Source organism: Nothoprocta perdicaria, unplaced genomic scaffold (genome assembly GCF_003342845.1).
Source record: "Nothoprocta perdicaria isolate Ctin4 unplaced genomic scaffold, notPer1 scaffold_218, whole genome shotgun sequence".
Taxonomy (NCBI): domain Eukaryota; kingdom Metazoa; phylum Chordata; class Aves; order Tinamiformes; family Tinamidae; genus Nothoprocta; species Nothoprocta perdicaria.
The window spans coordinates 162,667-180,205 of record NW_020455399.1 but is presented as its reverse complement, the minus strand read 5'-3'; the positions used below and the strand labels follow the sequence as shown (position 1 = coordinate 180,205).

Below are 17,539 nucleotides of genomic sequence, written 5' to 3'. Positions count from 1 at the left end.
TAAAAGTCTTTTTTGTGTGTTTGGGGGAGGGGGTGGGGAGGGCAGAGCGAGGCTTTTGGTCTTTAATACTTTATTTTTTATTTTTGAAATAAATTGGGGCAGTCTGGTGCACCCCCGCCTGCCATTGCTGTCCGTGCTCAGCGTGGGGGCTGCACTTGCAGCGTGGGTGAGGGGACCCGGAGTAGGAGGCGGCCGTGGCCCCCCTGGCACCGCTGTGACCCGACCCAGCACCCAGCGCACCGGGCGCTCCCAGGCTCGGGGCTGGTGCCGGGAGGAAGAGAAAGGCGGGGGCGTCACCACCCCTGCCCCTTCCCCGTGTGGGGGGGAAGTGGCTGCATTCCGGGAAGCCGGAACCGTGGCCCAGCCTGGCACTGCTCACCCGACCGGGCCAACCCGCCCTGGTGCTGCCCGGTGCCGCGGGCCCCTCCGCCGTGGCCACGCGGAGCCGGTTCCACCGGCCGGGCCGGAGCCGGTGCCCTCCCTGCGTGGCTGCCCTGACCCCCCCCGGGGCTGCCCCACCGCAGGGCTAGGGGTGGCGGCTGCTCTGGGGGCTGACGGGTGCCATTTCTTCCCTGGGGTCCGGCCCGGCTGCCTCGCGCCCCTGCGCCCGCACGGGCACCGTGGGTGCCTCTGAGGCGGCTCTGCCCCCCAGGGTCACCAGCGTCACCACAGAGAGACCCAGTAGCCCCTGTCCTTGCAGCCACCCTCTGCTGCTGGTGCTCTGAGGGGGGATTTGGGGGCTCATCCTGGTCCCAGGGACCTCCAGGCTCCTCCTGAGCAGGGAGGTGGCCCCAGCGCAGGGGAGGGTGTGCGCTGAGGAAGCCGAGGCCGGGAGCGGAAGCGGCCCCAGCTGCTGCGGTGACAGCGCTGCAGCGGCCCCGCTGCCACCTCCCGGCCTTGACGTCATTTCGGGTAGAGCGCGGCCCGGGCCGCCCCCCCGGCACCCCCGGCCCGCGCTGCTCACACCTAATTTGGTGAGGGGAAGCGGAGCCGGCCGCGCACCGGGCGCCAGGGGCAGAGGCCTTTTAAGGCAATTGCTGCCCGGGCCAGCGCACGGACACACGTGTGTGCACAGGCGCCCACGCGGGGCTCGCTGCTGGGCTGCACAGGGATGCACAGCTTCTATGCATGCACATGCATGTGCACACACGTGTGCGCAGGCACCCATGCGCCCCCCATGGGGCTCGCTGCATGCTGGGGGGCATGTGGGGCTGCAGAGGGGTGCATGGCTGCTGTGCACGCACATGCACGTGCACACATGTGTGCAGGTCGCCCCATGGCACAGCTGTCATGACTTGCACGCAGGGCATGGCGCAGCGTGGGATGAGCGCCCACGGGAGGAGTCTGCGGCGCGGGAGAGACAAGCCGGGACACGGGTGCTGCGTGGCGCTGCCTGGCTGACGTCACAGCGCCCAGGGCCGCCAGATGCCCGGGATAACGCGGCAGGTCCTGGGCGGGAATGGTGCTGACCACCAGGCCCAGGTGCAGGGCACTCCCAAACCCACAGGGTGCCCCAGAGCTGGGATGGGAGCCGGGTGTCCCTGCCCTCCTCCTCCTCCCGGTCGTGCCCAGCCCTAGCCACAAGCCCAGGCGTCCAGGTTGCCTTGTCCTGCCTGGCCCAGCCCCGGCCCTCCAGGCCTTGGGTAGTGCCAAGCCCGCGCTTCAAAGCACCAGGCAGCGCCAGGGCTGCTCCGTGGGCTGGGGCTGCCTGGGGGCCTGCGTGGGGGTCACTGTGTCCCCGTGTCCCCACAGGCTGCACAGGGCTGTGCCTGGCCCTGCGCCGGGCAAACACCCTGCAAGGGCCTCGGCACCATCACAAATATTTGCCTTGGGTCGCAGGGGCCAGCACAGCGCGGGGCGACCCTGAGCGTGTCCAGAAACACCCCGGGGGGCGAGACCTGCTCCGTGTGTGCAGCTGGCCCAGCTCCCGGTGGCACCGCAGCCCCGGCCACAGCCAGGCCCATGGGAGCTCCCCGCTTTCCTGGGTGCCCCAGGGTCGTTCTGCACCATGGAGCACCCCCAGGCTGGGATCCCCATGGTCCCAGCACTGACGCTGGTGCGACAGCTTTGCCAGACTCCGGGTGGGTGATGGCGCAGCCAGCAAGTCCCTGGCAGGGGTTGGGAACACCAGGAACACCAGGAACACTGGGAACACCATGAATTGTTGTTGAGTCTCCTTCTTTGGAGATCTTTAAAACCCGCTTGGATGCAGCCCTGTGCCACGTGCTCTAGGTGACCCTGCATGAGCAGGGGGGTTGGACTCGATGACCTCTGAGGTCCCTTCCAACCTTCGGCATTCTATGATTCTATGATTCTATGATTCTATGATTCTATGATTCTATGAATAGGGCCTGTACATGGAGGTGTCCTGACCCCTGCACCCAGTGCAGGGGCATTAGTGATTCCTGCAGGTGCCAGGGGACACCCAGCACCAGGCAGCTCCAAACCCAGGTGCAAAGGCCCGTCTGGAGCGCGGGGGCAGCTTGGGCAGCGCCCGCGTGGGGCGGTGGCGGCAGCTGGGGCGGCGCTGCCGACACAGGGCTGGGATCCTGGAATTAAAAACATTCCAGGAACTGACTTTGAACCAGATAAAATAACAAGGCCGCAAGGAATGTCGCACTCCACCCCCCGGCGGCCACGGCCTCCGGCCCGGCCTCGCTGCGGCTCCCGAGGCTGCCCCCGCACGCGGGGGGCCCCGCTCACGTCCCACGGGGCTTGCACATGGCCTGGACGCAGCCCGGGTGCTCAGCGCTCACCGGGAACGGAGCTGCAGCGGCTGCCACAAGCGCCCAGGGAGCACCGTGCGCGCACGCGTGTGCAGCTGGGGTCCTGCCGCACACACCTGTGCAGCCTGCGCCGTGCCCGGGGTGCTCCCACGTGTGACAAGTGGAGCCCTGCATGCTTCGTGTCCCGTGTGCGGCCTCCCGCAAGGCTGTCCCACCCGGCCCCCCCGCGCATGCCTGGCCACTGAGCTCACGGTCCGCGCGGGGCTGCTTGCCTGGCGCTCCCGGGCAGCCGCCCGCCCTCCCGCAGCTGCTGCTGCTGCCGCCCCAGCCACGTCCTGCACCAGTTGGGCCACGCTGCACAGGACGGGGATTGGCCCCGTGGGTCAGGGCAGCCCCCCGAAAGCACCATGCAGGGCTCGGGACCTCTGCCCGGTGCTGGGGGTAGGGGGGTTGTGCATGTGGCTGATCTGATCCCCCACCTCCCTGCAGCAGGGAGGGCCGTTCCAGGCTTAGCCCTGGGAAGGTTGCAATGGGGACGTTACCCTGGGGATGGTACCGTGGGGACAGAGGCTGCACAGCTCATGCAGGTGACATCCATGGTGGCCCTGCCAGCCAGGGCACTGCCAGGAGGCACTGAGCCACTGTCACGCTGCCCGGGGGGGGCATGGGGCTGCTGCTGCCCCTGCCACTGCTCCACCTGGGACCACGGTGGCTGGGGGGGAGCTCTGGCAGAGGGGACAAGGCCACTCCAGGGCTGTCTGTGCCCCCCCCCGCCGTGCGTGCCAGCTTGGTGAGCAGATGGGGCGCATGCCAGGCTATATATAGCGCGCGGGACCCACAGGTAGCAGTGATGCGTCAGCGCAGCAGTGACGCAGGCACCAGCCCAGCAGCCACCCGCGCCCGCCCCACGTCCTGGGGGCCGCCTCCCCCTGCCCCAGCACAGCGCAAGCGGCCCAGGGGCAGGACCCTGTCACTCGGCGTCACCGGGAGGTGTGTGCATGTGTGTGCACGTGTGTGTACATGTATGCAGGCACCACTGCGAGCGTGTGGATGCACCTCCAAGTGTCACTGAGTGACACTGCGTGTCACCGCGTGTCCCCTGACCTTGGCTACCCCGTGGGTGGGTGGCCCCGTGCGTGTCCGGGTGGTGACTAAGCTAGGACCGCCCGCGCCCCCCTCCGGCGCCGCCCGTGTCGCAAGGCGCTTCCCGCGCCGCTTGTTCTGGGAACGGGGCCGCGGGAGTGCCCGGCCCTGCCGGGAAGATGAGACGGCGCCTCCGGCCCCAGCCGCGCCGCCGTCAGCACGGCCGTGAGTGGGGCCCGTGGGGCCCATCCTGGCGGGCAGGTCACGATGACGGCCCCACGCAGCGCAGGGACGCGAGTGGGATGAGCATCCCCCAGTGCAGAGGAGCGTCCCCCTGTCCTGGGGTGGGGCGCGTCGGGGAAGGCGCCGCCTGGGCCGCGGGTCCTGGGTCCAGCCGCATCCCCTCTCCCTCTGTACCCGCACGTCCGCTCCCCCCCCGAGATCCGCGCCGGGGTTTGCCGCCCGCCAGTGGAACCGGAGGCCCACGCTCTGCTGCGCTCCGCAGCACGAGCCAGAGGCAAAGCTCGACTCGGATCGCTGGGCGGCGGAGCGGGATTGCAGCCCTGCACGCGCGAGCGCTCCGTCACCGGTGCCCGACAGGGCTCCGAGGAGCGAGTAGCGAGAGCTGGGGTGCAAAGGGGACAGGAGACACCGCGGACACGCAGGGGGCGGTGGGAAGGCGGGAAGCGCGACTCCGCTCCGCGGCGATCCGAGCCGAGCTTTGGGCGCCGCCCCGCGGGGCGCGCTCGGCTCCTTCATTCATGGCTACGCCGCCCGCCGCGCGCGCCCGGCCCATTCATTCACAGCGGCGCGAGGGAGGCGCGTTGCCATGGCGACCGCCCCGGCTCCCGCGGCGCGGGCAGCGCGCGACCCCCCCCCCCCGCGCCTGCAGTGCCAGGGCCCGCCCGGGGGGAGCGCGGATTTGGGGGAGCGCCCGCCCGCTGCGGGGTCCTGCGGCTCCCCCGGCCCCACCGCGGGCTCGGCGGCCCCATGGCTGCAGGGAGGCAGTGGCAAAGAGTGACAAGGGGGGGCTGCCCGGCGGGGGACAAAGCCGGAGCTGGAGTGATGCCGGGGCTGGGGGCAATACCAGGCCTAGGGCCGATGCCACGTTGGTGTAGGCAGCCCCCACCCAGAGCTGCCACAGGAGCCGGGCACAGGCTGGCCAAGCTGGGACAGCTCCACCAGGCAGAGCTGGTGGCCCAGGGCTCCCCAGCCACACGGGTGCTCTTGGCCTTGGAGCCTCCAGTCCCACCCAGTGGCTGTGGGGTACAGGCAGCCGTGCAGCCCCCTGGGGGGAAGAGGCCAAGAGCCATGTGGCCTGGGCCAGCGCAGGGGGCCTGGGTGCCAGGGGACTAGCCGCACGCCGGGACGCTATGGGAAGGCGGGTGCACGCGGGGCACGCTCGTGCATGGAGCAGCGTTTCATGGGGCCCCACACATGCAGCCAGCCCCTCTGTGCGCCCGCAGCAGCTGCGTCAGTCCCGCGCGCAGGCTGTGGGGCATGTGGCGTGTCCGGGGCTGCCCTCGCGCGCTGCGCTGCGCACGCTGCCCCCCCCGGGGCCGGCACGCCTGGCCGCGTCGCCGCGCGCCTGCCGGCTGACTCACAGCGCGCAGAGGAAGCGGTGACTCAGTGCCGCATTCCTGCCGCTCCCCCGGCCGCGCGTGGCCACGTGGCCCCCAGTCCCGCATGCCATCGCGGCCCCCTCAGTGGCCACGGTCACGGACCCAGCACGGAGCCGAGGGTTGGGATGGGACGTCAGGGTGCGGGAGGAGCCGGTCCCGTGCACCAGCTGGCCACGGTGGCCCTGTGCTGCAGGACGCGCTGCAGGGTGCACAGCAGGACACTCTCCCACATGCTCCAATGTGCCCAGCTGGTGGCTCCCAGCGGCTGCAGTGCCTCATGTCCAGCTGTGCCCCCGGGCTGCCCTCGGGCACATTCAGCCTCCTTACCGTCTCTGCCCCAACTTCTGGTGCTTGCCCAGGGGCACCCTGTGCGCAGGTGTGCTGGGGCAGTGCAGGGCTCCCCACAGGGTGTGCGGGGTGTGCAGGGCCCCTGTGCGTCAGTGCGGGGCGGAGGCGCTGCCCGGCGCCCGCCATTCCCAGGCCCGCGCGCCAGCGCTGCTTTCACAATGACTCGCAGCCACCCGGCCCCACGGCGCCCTTTCCTGCTGAGCTCGGGTCCCCGATGCCCACCCAGCCCCACGTACGGCCCCTGCCCAGAACGCTCGCAGTGGTGGATCCTCTATGCTCCCCAGCTGGCACCAAGGCTGTGGACAATGTCGTGCGTGCGGCCACGCTCAGGTGCACACAAGGGCACCCACCCTGTGCTGTTGGACGAGGTTTTATTCCCAGGCTGTTTCTCCCAAGCCGGCCGGTCTCCATGGCCAGGCGCAGGTGGGTGGGCGATGGGAGCTGAGCACCCTGCACCTCCCTGGCCTCTCTGTGCGCGCTCGCTCGGCGTGCGTGGGTGCCTGCGACTAAGTGTACTGCGAAAGTGCTGAGCTGGTGCGAACCCGCCGGCCCCAGTGCCTCCACTGCAGCCCTTCCTGGCAGCCACGGCCAGGCTCTGCGTGGGCCGGCGCCCATCCCTGCGGCCTTGGGGCTCTGTTCCCATGTGCCTGCAGGGGCGCCAGTGCCCCTGGGAACCACGGCGGCTCCCACCTCTGCCCACGAAGCAGCGCGCGAGGCTGGCGGTGCACGCTGGCTGCGAGCGCTGCTTCCCACCCCATGCAGGTGCCGCAGGCAAGGGCTGGATCAGCACGTCTTGCCCCGGGCTGTGCTGAGTCGGCGGCGCAGCAGGAATAGCCCCCAGCAGCTGCAGTCAGTGCCCGGCACTTCCTTCCTGCCTCCCATCGCTGCGGTCGGCAGCTCCGTGGGCACCGTCACCCCACGGCCATCCTGCATCCCAGCCCTCTGCCCCGGCAGCCTCCCCCGTGGAGCACCCTGGTCCATGCACATCCAACTGGGACCCCAGCGTGGGGCAGCTGCGGCCCCACAGCCCTCTGGCTTGTGCTGCCTGCTGCAAAAGTGCCCAGAGCCGCCGTCCCTGTGGGGAAACTGAGGCGCGGGGAGGCGGGTGACTCAATCCCGGCACAGGGAGTCCCTGGGGCCAGGCAGCAGAGCCGGCAGCGCCGCTGCGGGGCCGTGCGTGCTGCAGCAGGCGGCTCTGCGTGTGCACACGGCTGCGGGAGCGATGGGCAGCTTGGGGGCTGCACCGCGTCCTGCACGGCTCCCTGCGGGCTCTGCAGAGACGGACGGCCCTGTCCCCGCTCCCTGCGCCCGTGCAGCCGTGAGCGGCCCCGCACACAGGCACAGCGAGGGGCCGTACGCGCAGCACAGGAGGCCGCAGCGAAGCGCAGGCCTGAGGCTGGGTGACGGGCGCACGCTGGCGCGGGGCCGTGCGTGCAGCAGGGCTGCCCTCTGCTGCCGCTGCAGTGCTCAGCACCTGGCTGCACCGGGGCTGCCAGCGCCACTGCCCAAACCGCTGGCAGCGTGGAGGGGACAGAGCGGAGGGTGGCACGGGACCCCCGGGGCCAGCTCTGCCCGTGCCAGGGGGGCAGCAGAGGGACTGGGAGCTGCAGGAAGCTGCACGGGGAACCCGATCGCTCCCTGTCCTCCTGTTCCAAGGCAGCGGTGTGCTGGCTGCGAGCAGGGTCGCCCAGGGCTTTCCCAGAGCAAGTTCCTAGGTTTCTGGTGCCTTAGGCAGCATGTCCTGACCCTCGGAAGCACCGTGCTGCAAATGAGCTCAGTGATGGTTAAAGAGAGAGAAAACGTAATGGGGCCACGTGTGGAGCGGCCGCGGGCTGAGGGCTCTGCTCGGCCCTGCTGGGAGCGCCGGTGCTGCGGGAAGCGCCAGTGTTGCAGGAAGCGCCAGCCCCGCGGATGCTCTCCCAGCTGCTGCGGGGATGGACCCGGGGGCTCTGCAGCCAGGAACGATGTCCTGGTGCCCCGGACTGGAGCGGCGGGAGCCACAGGCCAAGGGCACCCCGTGGGGGCTGCGGAGCCGCCCCAGGCACTGCACAGCCCTCGGCCCTGCTCCTCCGCATTCCTGCTGGCAGAGGCAGTGGCAGGCGCTCCAAGGGGCCGATTTTCCCTAATTTGGCAGCGGAGCGCGGCAGCTGTTCCTAATAAAAGCGCTTCCCGCAGCCAGGCCTGTTGCCGTGGTTACCGCGGGCTATTTTTGCCCTGTCTGGGTGCAGGGGCACCCAGAGCTGCTGTGTGGGGCTGGGCTCCCGTAGCTGCAGCCCCTCGCTGCGAGGGGACATTGGAGTGGCTGGGGACGACGCGGGACAGGGACGAGCCGGGACTGGCAGTGGTTCCTGATGCAGTTTTGGGCCTCCCTTCCCTCCCTGCTGGGGCAGGATGTGTGGCCGTGAGTCCCAGGCGCATCCGACCCCTGCACCGCTGCCGCCGTCCCCTGGCGCAGGTGGCAGTTGGTGCCGCTTGTGCCTTGGCCCCGAGCAGCCCTAGGGAAGGGAGGACGGGAGGAGGGAACGTTTCTGCCTGGGGTCCCGTCTCTGCAAGCGGCTCCGTGTTCCTGCGGGGCTGCCGAGGGGAGCGTGAGCGGCCGGGCTGGGGGCAGCACCCGTCGATTCCTCCCTTGGGAAGGGCTTTTCCCGCACACGACTGCTCCTTCTCCCCGTGGCTCCGGTGAGGGATGGGACGGAGGCCAGAGGGGCGCCAGGCTCAATCCGGCCTCGCGCTCCCTCCTTCCCTGCAATCCCGGGAAAACAAAGAGGAGGAGGAGCCCCCGCGGTGCCCCCCCTGCGGGAAGGGCGGGAATGCTGGGCTGGAGCAGGGCAGCGGTGCAGATGCTTCTCCCTTCCGGGGCTGGAGCAAAGCCCTCGGTGCACAAGGGGCGCGAGCACCATTAAAAACAGCCGTGTTCGTCCCTCACAGCGTGGAGCCCCTAGGAGCCAGCGCCGCTCCGCGTCTCCCCATGGAAAACGGCTCTGCACGTCAAGGTCACCTTGCCGCCCTCACCCAGGACCACAATGCTCGTGTTAACACGTCTCTAATTTAATCAGGACGCCCTATGGGACACCCAGCTCGCGACTGAGCCGTCCCGCTTCCCTCTCCCAGGGCAAAAATTGGTCTGGGATCTCAGGTGGCACCCGAGTGCCCCCGTCCCTGCTGTCCTCGGGGCACTGAGGGGCTACAAGGTGATATAGTGTGCTCAATTAAAACATCAACCTTTGTTGTCAGCTAGAGAGCTGTTATGTTAGAGTTTAACATAAAAAAAAAAAAAAAAAAAAAAAGCTTCAAATCGGGAAACAAATGATTTGCACAAAATGTTGCAGTGCCTTATCCTGCTATTTGCAGCTTCACCCTGTTTTAAGTTACTGCTCTAATATTTTGAGTGTGAAACACCTTTTACTGCAAAACATCTCAGCTATACTCAAGTACCAGCTGATGGTATTAAAAACATATTATAATAATTATTAATGCTGTTAATTTCTTCTCTGTGCTGGAAAATTAATTATTTTTTAAATGATTGTAAAAGTAAGGAGGCCCTAATGGTAACAGATATATATCCTTCTCAATAGCTGTATTTTTAACGTGTCTGCAAGTACCCCAGCTACAGCCGGTCACGCAGGGCCGCACCACGAGCCGCCGGTACCTGGCAGGACGGATATCTTTAACAGGGAACCCAAAACGTGCAACTTTCCCATGCAAAAGCTGTACCCGGGGGTACCAAAACAGCTATTTTTGTGCATGGCCCTCTGATAACAGGAAAAGTGCAGAACGGAGGATGTTCTGCATTTCAGAATGACTATACCCGCCTGTGTACAAAACAAAACCTCTTCCCCTATAGATCCCCAACACAGGATGTGCAATGGGGAGGAAAAGCCCGATCTCCTCCCCCAGGGAGCAGAGCGGGAGCATTCCCAGCGTTTATACAACAGCAGCGGCCGGAGGCGCCGCATTCCACTGTGGCTCCCTTTAGTCCTTGGTGCTCCCTAGGAAATCAATGGCGTTTTTAGGGGGGATTTAAAGCCAGCCCTGGTCTGAACAGGGACGGGGCCTTTCTGTGCTCTGACACAGGCTGCTTTGGGGCGAGGGAGGCAGCGGAGGGTGGTGGGAGACGCGGACACGCTAGGACGCGCCGGGAGGCCGGGATGCACTGTGGGCTTCAGGCAGAATTCCGCATTATTTTCCTTGCTCTGTGGAGCAGGGGCTGACAAGGAGCCCATCCTGGCGTCGCTTCTGCCTCGTCCTCCTGCCCGCTGCAATCAGGGAAGCTGCGGCTGGGGCAGGAAGGGGCTGCAGGACCAGCGGTGATTTCAGCCCGTTTCAACCCAGCGCAGCCCTTCCAGAAATCCATTATCTGTGCCAGAGCTTCCCGCTTGACCCGGGGTTTTTAATGAAGATACACTCAGAAAAATACCAGCGGGGGCTTTTAGACGCTTAAACGGTAAGCGGGCTGAGCAGAACCCTTTACTTATTTGTTTATTTCCCTCATAAAACTGGTCTCGCTTGGGAGCCCGTGGCAGGGCGGCTCTGTGGATGCCTCGCACCCTGCTCACTGCCAGGCACGGCGGTGGTGGCGCCAGCCGCACGCCCCACAAGAGGCGGCCGCTTCCGCGGAGCGATGATGATGCCCCGCGCTGCCAGGGACCCGTCGTCCCCGACCCCCGAGCGCCGCTCCAGCCACCCAGTCCGGCCGCGCAAGATGGCGGCAGCCTCTGAGGTTGCCCCTTTGTCTGCAGCGGCCGCCGCATTGCCGCTAAGGGCGCGAAACTGGGGCAGCGCGGCCACGCCCCCTCCCGCCGCGGGGCGGGGCGCGAAGCGCCGCCAGCCAATGGGCAGCCTCCACTTCAGTTTCTCTCACAGGGGCTCTCGCGCCCGGCGTGCTGCGGGCGCTCATCCAATCAGAGGCGCTCCCCACGCCCCACCCCCACGTGGGAGCGAGGGCGGGGCGGGGGGGGGATGCAGCAGTTTTGTTTCCTCTATTCCCTCCCCTCTCCCGTGTTAGTGTCTCATGAATATTAATAATCCCCGCCCAATCAAACGGCGGCACCTCGGCGGTGCCGTGCTCTCGTCACCCGCCCCGCCCTGCGGCGGGCTTATCTAAATATTCATGAGAGGGGCGTGGTTCGGCGCAGGGGTTTATAAGGCGCCGCCCCGCCAGCCGCGGCGTATATCGCGCTGAGACTTTGAAGTGGCGTGTAGACGTTCCCGCTTTAGAGCACCGGTAAGGAGCGTCCGGGACGGCGGCAACGCGGCCGTGTCAGGCTGCGCTTGGGGTGCCTTACTGGCGCGTGATGCGCTTGGAAGCAGCGTGTTCGCTGCCTAGGAGGGCCTTGAATCACCGTGCCAGTCCCACGGCGTTGCTGCTCGCTCGGGTTGTGCAGCGTGCGCGGCGAAGCCGCCCTGGCCGCTCGCTCTGCGCGTGCGGTGCAGAGGGGAACGGCTGGAGAGGTGAAATCCGCGCTCAGAAACAAAATGGCGACTCCCCTCAGCGGTGCAAAATGGCGGCAGGCGGGAGGAGGGGCGTCGTAGCGCGCCTGCGCCAAGAGGGCGGGTCGCGGGGGGTGGGGCGGCCTCGGGAGTGAGGGTCTGCGGGGGGGGTCTCTCTGTGGCGCGCATGCGCCCTGCGGCCACGGCCGCCTGCACCCGAGGGGGCCGGGGCCGCCCCCTGGGTCCCCCCGCCGGGCGCCCGGGGGTCCTGCCCTGAGCCCTGGGTGAGGGGCTGCACGCGGGTCCTCCCCGCTGCGGCCTCCCGAGAGAAAGCCCTTCCGTAGGAGCCATGTGCGCGAGGCTCCTCCGTGTACGGGTGTGCGTTCAGTGCCGGGCGCGATGCAGCAAACTCTAGGCTTTGCAAGTATGTTTTTGGTTAATGATGATATATTGGCTTTGCAGGACAAAATGGCATCTGATGAAGGAAAACTCTTCATTGGTGGTCTGAGTTTCGACACTAATGAGCAGCAATTGGAACAAGTCTTTTCTAAATACGGACAGATCTCTGAAGGTAAGATCACAATAACGAGCAGTAGTGACTTCCGTGAATTTTGTAGTTTTTTTCATAGATACTGATGTTATTTTTTTCTTTTTAGTCGTTGTAGTGAAAGACAGAGAGACTCAAAGATCCAGAGGCTTTGGCTTTGTTACTTTTGAAAATATAGACGATGCTAAAGATGCAATGATGGCTATGAATGGAAAGGTAAGGAGCCTTTGGAATACCTCGGGGAATAAGAGAAGTCAGCAGTGTGTGTCCCTGTGCAGGGAAATAACTTGAAAAAAGTAATTTAAGTTACTGAAGTTCTGTAGAATTGTATAGAGGAGGGGGGAAGATAGAGCAAATACACTGGAAGGCAACTGACTTAGTTGTAGCAAGCTATAGCATAGTTGTAATATTGAATAAATGATTTATTTGTGCAAGTTAGTAATTCTTGGTACTACCTAGCTGAGAATTGGGTGTGTAATTCTTTGTCTGCTTTACTGTCAACTATTGAAATGCCACATTGATGTATTTCTTTTTTCTGACTTCAGTCTGTAGATGGACGTCAGATCAGAGTTGATCAGGCTGGAAAATCATCAGAGAACAGATCTCGTGGATACAGAGGCGGGGCTTCGGGGGGCAGAGGCTTTTTCCGTGGAGGCAGAGGTCGGGGCCGTGGCTTCTCCAGAGGTGAGGAAGTGTCAAAGATGGGTGCTCATTGATAGGGTGAGGGAAATTTGCAGCATGCTGGTGGAAACTTTTGTCTGTTGAAGGAGGTGGAGACAGAGGCTATGGCGGAAGCAGATTTGATTCCAGAAGTGGAGGTTATAACGGTTCCAGAGACTACTATAATAGCAGGTACAGTCACTGCAGATAGTTGGATGTTTTTTGTAGAGCACTTTGTCTCTTTGGCAAATTATTAAAAAAAAGAAATCAGTAGGCTCCAGTGGGAGATGAACAAATATAACACGTATGAATGTGTTCTTAACAGCAGGAGTCAAGGTGGTTACGGTGACAGATCTTCAGGAGGATCCTACAGAGACAGCTATGACAGTTACGGTAAGTCTTAGTTCAAATGGGAATGATGTGTACATTGCTGTAGGAGCTCTCTAAACCTTCTGACCCTGTCTTGAAGTCTGGAAGTACTGTAAGGCTCAGTTGGACTGTACCACTGTTTCTGTTCTTGCCTGTAAGAACCAATCTGTCAAGCCTCGGATGTGGTTGTGCCGTTTAAATTTCTAATTTGTAATGCATGTGTAGGAGTTGCTTGGATCTAAGGCAAAGCAAGTTTTTAACTACATTCCTCGAGCTTGAGACTAAGACAAACCTCAGGTACCCTAACAAGCTTTAATCAAGGGTGGGGGAGTTCTCTTAAGCCATAGTGAACTAGCATTAGCTTCTGAAATAATGCAAGGGAGTAAAATGCTGGAACTTGTCTATGCTTCAGTGCCTTTACAATTGTGCCTGCTTCTTGTCCTCAGCTACACACAACGAGTAAAAATCCTTCCTGACTCAAGATCGTCCTTCCAATGGCTGTATTTATAAAGATTTTTGGAGCTTCGCTGAAATCGTTATTGTGTAGTACATCTACTTGTATTTTCACTTTTGTAGTATTATCAGTTCTAATCTTGTCAAACACAGCCTGACAGCTTCTGCTATGAGATGGTCTAATTAGACTTTTCTTTAAGAAAGCTCTGCTTTCAAGTGTTTTTAATCTTTTTTGAAAGCACTTCAGATTTTATTTTATCCTTCATGATGAGCCAAGGTGTTTTTTTAAAGTTGTGAAGTTGGGGCCCCAATTCAGTTTCTTTCGAGATAGAAAGGACCTTTAATTCAATGTTCACTGGAAGCTGAACAAGCTGTGGACTCTTTTTTCTTTTTTTTTTTTCTTTTTTTAAGTGCATTACCTTCGTCTTTTGTAACATTCCTTTAGTGTAGCAAGGTAGGAATGCAGCCTGGGTACAAATTGGAAGGCAAACCACCTTGATATATCTAAAGAGAAACTTGCTTGTATGTTCAAGTTGCATAACGGTATTTTTACTGTTGTAATGATGTAAATTACCCAGAAATAGACTTGCAAACTTACCATAAAAGAGGTTCTTGAAAATGTTTATTTATATTGTCCTTTTTTACTGGAAGAAATATGCATATTCCATTGATATTGTATTTGAAGTGGTAAAGGATTCTTGTATACAGTTTTCTTTGGCTTTACGAAGCCTATTAAAAGACCGTCTGAAATGAACTCTGCTCCTGACATTTACATTTCATTGCACAACACAGTCCTTGAAGAATAGACTAAGTAATAGAGGATGTCAGAGGAGAGACAATTGCTGATAGTATTAGAGCAAAACAGATTGATGAGTCGCTAGAACTTAATCTGAAGCAGTCTTGACATGCGAATATCTTAAGCATATTTTCACGTAGAGTAGTGAAACTTGTGTAGAGGCAGATTGTTGAAAGTAAAAATACCTTAGGGTATTTGGTACTTGAAGCCTGAGCCAGCAAAGTTGAAGGGAATGCCAGCTGGCTGGTTAGGATAATCAATGTTTCCTTAAAATAAAGCAGACATGGAAAAGCTGTAGTAAAGAATCAGTCCTTTGGTACCTGGACTAGTTACTGGCTTGACACGGTGTTCAATGGTAGGTAAATTGCCGTAATTAGCTAGCTTTGTCGTTGCTTACAAGTTCTAAGAATTCTTTGCTAGCATATGGAAACTGCAGTGTCCTTGGAGAAAAGAAGTGTTGTGCCTCCAACAGAAACCTCTGAGACGAAAGCTGCTCTCTTGGCTAGTTCATATGTGGAAATAGTCCTGTAATTCGAGGTAACTCCTTTTGCTCATGTCCGCATCCTTCCTCTTGTTGAGAGCTCATTTGAAAGTCTAATGTACCTGTGAAATATTCCTTTGACAATTTTGGTCAACTGATGGAAAAATTTTAACCCATGCCGTATGCAATCTTTGGCTTGTGGCACAACTTCAGTTCCACAGATCAGAGTTGGGCATGCAGTCATGTCTTGCTAGTAGGTATGGAAGCAAGATGGGAAACCGAATTCCCTGACTTGATATGTGTTCATCTATTTGAGACTCTTTCTAGACTTCATTAAGTTGCTCACTTTTTTAATTGTAGCTTTCTTTGCCATCCTACTTGTTGCCATTAACTTTTTCCCATAGCCCACACTTCCTAAGCAGCCATGTCAAAGTGGTTAACACTCTGCTTAGGGATCAATGATAGATTGGCTGGCATATCAAAGGCATCAGCCAGCCCCGGAACAGTTTTCCCAGACTGTGCTTCTGTGATGTGATGGGTTCAGCGAATGGCTTGTGAAACCCTCGTTTATGATGTGACTTGTGTTGGGGGGAGGTGGGGAACGATGCACACCCTCTGCTTGATATTATTAATAATGCATATTTGCTTTGGCAGGCTGAAGAGAAGATGGACATTCAACGTGGAAGCTGAACAGGAAACCTGAGAAAGGAGTGCGTTCCTTCTAAGGGAGCTGTATTGAGACTTGAGCCCACCAAGCAGGTAAATGCCTTTGTCCAGTCTGCTCCTCAACCTGATTTTTTCCTGAACTGTAAGATTTGGTCAACTGCTGTTTTAACAGTGCTGTTCTATGTTTGTGTTCAGTGTTTCCTAGATGAGAATTTCGCATGTTCTTTTTCTGTAAATTAAATACACATTTTTAACTTTATTTCAGCATTGAGATGCATCGGAGAAGACCAAGAAGGACAGATACTGACTGGAGTGGAGAAGAAATTTGAGCAATGTTGTTACCAATTTTTTATATATAGACCAATGGAGCAAACAAGTGAAAATAGAATAAAATAGCAGTATATGGAATCAAAACTGAATCTCTGTAATACTTTTGTGGGAAAAACATAAGAATAGTATGTTGTGGCCCAGTTGTACAATAGAAATAGTTATTTGGAGTGTTGCCTAGGCTAAATTATTTTAGAAAAAAGTTGTTTTGATGGGGAGGTGCATAGAAACTGTACCCTGTCATTGCTGGCAAGCTTGAGATAAGAATTTACATCCTTGTGCCCTTGAATTAAGTGTGCTAGTTGCATTGCTTTTGTATGCGCAAAATTCTAATGAAGGAAGTACATCTGAATACTGTTAGATAAGCAGTTCCATAAAGATGGAAATGGTATTGCTTTTTCTAAAAACAAAGTTGCTTTTGCCAGTTGAAATAGTAAAGCTTAAATACAAATGTTTAATTGGCGTTTGAATGCCCAAGTTGTTTTGGGCTTGAGCAATGAATGAGCTGTTTTCATGCCTAACAGTTTAATTAAACATAATGTGTTTTGTTGTGAAATGTGATGTTCCTGTGACCCACTACAATGGGAATGAGGAAAAGCAGCAGATGAGTTTTGGGGTGCACTTGTGGTTGCACGGTCTTGCAAGTGGGCTTGGGTTGGTGGTAAGTAGCAACAGCAACTGGTTTCACTTTGGGAAGATGAGGTGAGAGGACGAGCACGGAGCTGCCAGCAGAGCTAGGGCTAGAGCAGCCCAGGCCTAGCAGTTTGAAGCCTTAAAACCTCAGCATGTTTGTATGTAGCTAATACACTCCAGATGTCTGCATAGTATAAATACACAATCAGCCTCAGCTTGAGTGCAGAAACCATCATTTGGAAAGTCAGTTTTGTATTTTTTCTGTGGTGTAGCATGGCTAATAAAATACTCGTCATCTTTCCTAAATAGGAGATGTTGCCATTCTGTATATGAAGAATTTTTTAAAATGCGTTTACACCACATCCTGCTCTCACTGACTTGTAATGAAGTAGATGAGAGCTGATGGCCACAGAATTCCTTGGGTTTGTCCTCTACTCCGTCTGCTGGCCTCATGTTACGGGATCCCAGCACTGGGGTGCCTCTTTTCCAGTGCATCCCACTAATTCAAGCTGTTCTTGAGGGTGCTGTCTTTGATAGGTGATACCTGTGTCTTGTCATGCTACACTAGGGAGTGGAAGCTGCTTAAATTACTCTAATTTCCACTACGTCGTCTCACTGATCACAAGTGTCTCCGTCAAAATGCCTGTTCATTCTGGGACCTTTAGCTGCCCCGCCAGCCTTGCTCCTTGGTCTTAAATTGATTTGATGCAGGCATCTGATGCTTGTGAAAAATGAGGTCTTATTTTTCTGTTAAATCCCCTGAATGTGCCAGCTCAACAGGAAGAAGGATTTGCACTGGCATGGCGGCTGGAATGTGCAGGGTATTTCTAGCAGCTTGGAGGAGAAGGAGGCAGGGTTCTGGTGCAATGAGATGAACTGATGGCCCTTGCTGCTGTGGTGCGTGTCCTTGCTGTGCTGAGAGAAGAACAGGTTTTGTCTCTCCATCCCGCACCTCTATGTGCGGGTCTCACCCAGCTGCTCGGGCTGCTGTGGTGGGAAGGGGCCCTCGCAGCGCAGCCTCTCGCCCCACTGAGGCTCCGGAGGTGGTGGTTATAATGGTGGCTATTGTGCTCCTAACAATGGGGAATGGGGCTGCGAGGGCAGCAGGGCCTGCCCTGCGTGTCCAAGCGCCCAAGGCTGCCGGATGGAGGGATGGGTTCCTGGGAATGGCCTGGGTGTCCGGAGGGACAGGCCCTTGGGAATGTTGCCCTGCCGGCGCTCAGCCCGCTCTCCGTTCCCGTTCTCGTGGGGTGCTCGGCTCTGCTGCGGGCCCCATCACTGCAACGAGGGGCAAGGTGTTTGGGGGGAGGGGGGCAGAAATGGACACCAAGGCCGGGGAGATTCCTGCTCTGAGGGGGAACAGCTGCTGTGAGGAGCGAAATGGCGGCCTGGGGGGGG

At 59.2% G+C, this 17,539-nt stretch overlaps 1 protein-coding gene across 3 annotated transcripts; it reads left to right on the top strand.

Moving 5' to 3' along the window:
- The first annotated feature begins 10,924 nt into the window (after window positions 1-10,924).
- CIRBP (cold inducible RNA binding protein) lies at window positions 10,925-15,582 on the top strand. Of its 3 annotated transcripts, XR_003249304.1 has the most exons (8): window positions 10,925-11,003; window positions 11,672-11,780; window positions 11,866-11,972; window positions 12,302-12,440; window positions 12,524-12,608; window positions 12,742-12,809; window positions 15,170-15,274; window positions 15,447-15,582. XR_003249304.1 is itself a non-coding variant. In XM_026038856.1 (7 exons), exons 2-7 carry the CDS (start codon window positions 11,678-11,680, stop codon window positions 13,246-13,248), a joined length of 516 nt encoding a protein of 171 aa, XP_025894641.1. In that variant the 5' UTR covers window positions 10,925-11,003; window positions 11,672-11,677; the 3' UTR covers window positions 13,249-15,258. The 3 variants fall into 3 exon arrangements, 2 of the variants coding, with proteins under 2 accessions (XP_025894641.1, XP_025894640.1); XM_026038856.1 differs by lacking the exon at window positions 15,447-15,582 and having other exon boundaries at window positions 12,745-12,809; window positions 13,232-15,258; XM_026038855.1 differs by lacking the exon at window positions 15,447-15,582 and having other exon boundaries at window positions 13,232-15,258.
- Window positions 15,583-17,539: the final 1,957 nt, after the last annotated feature.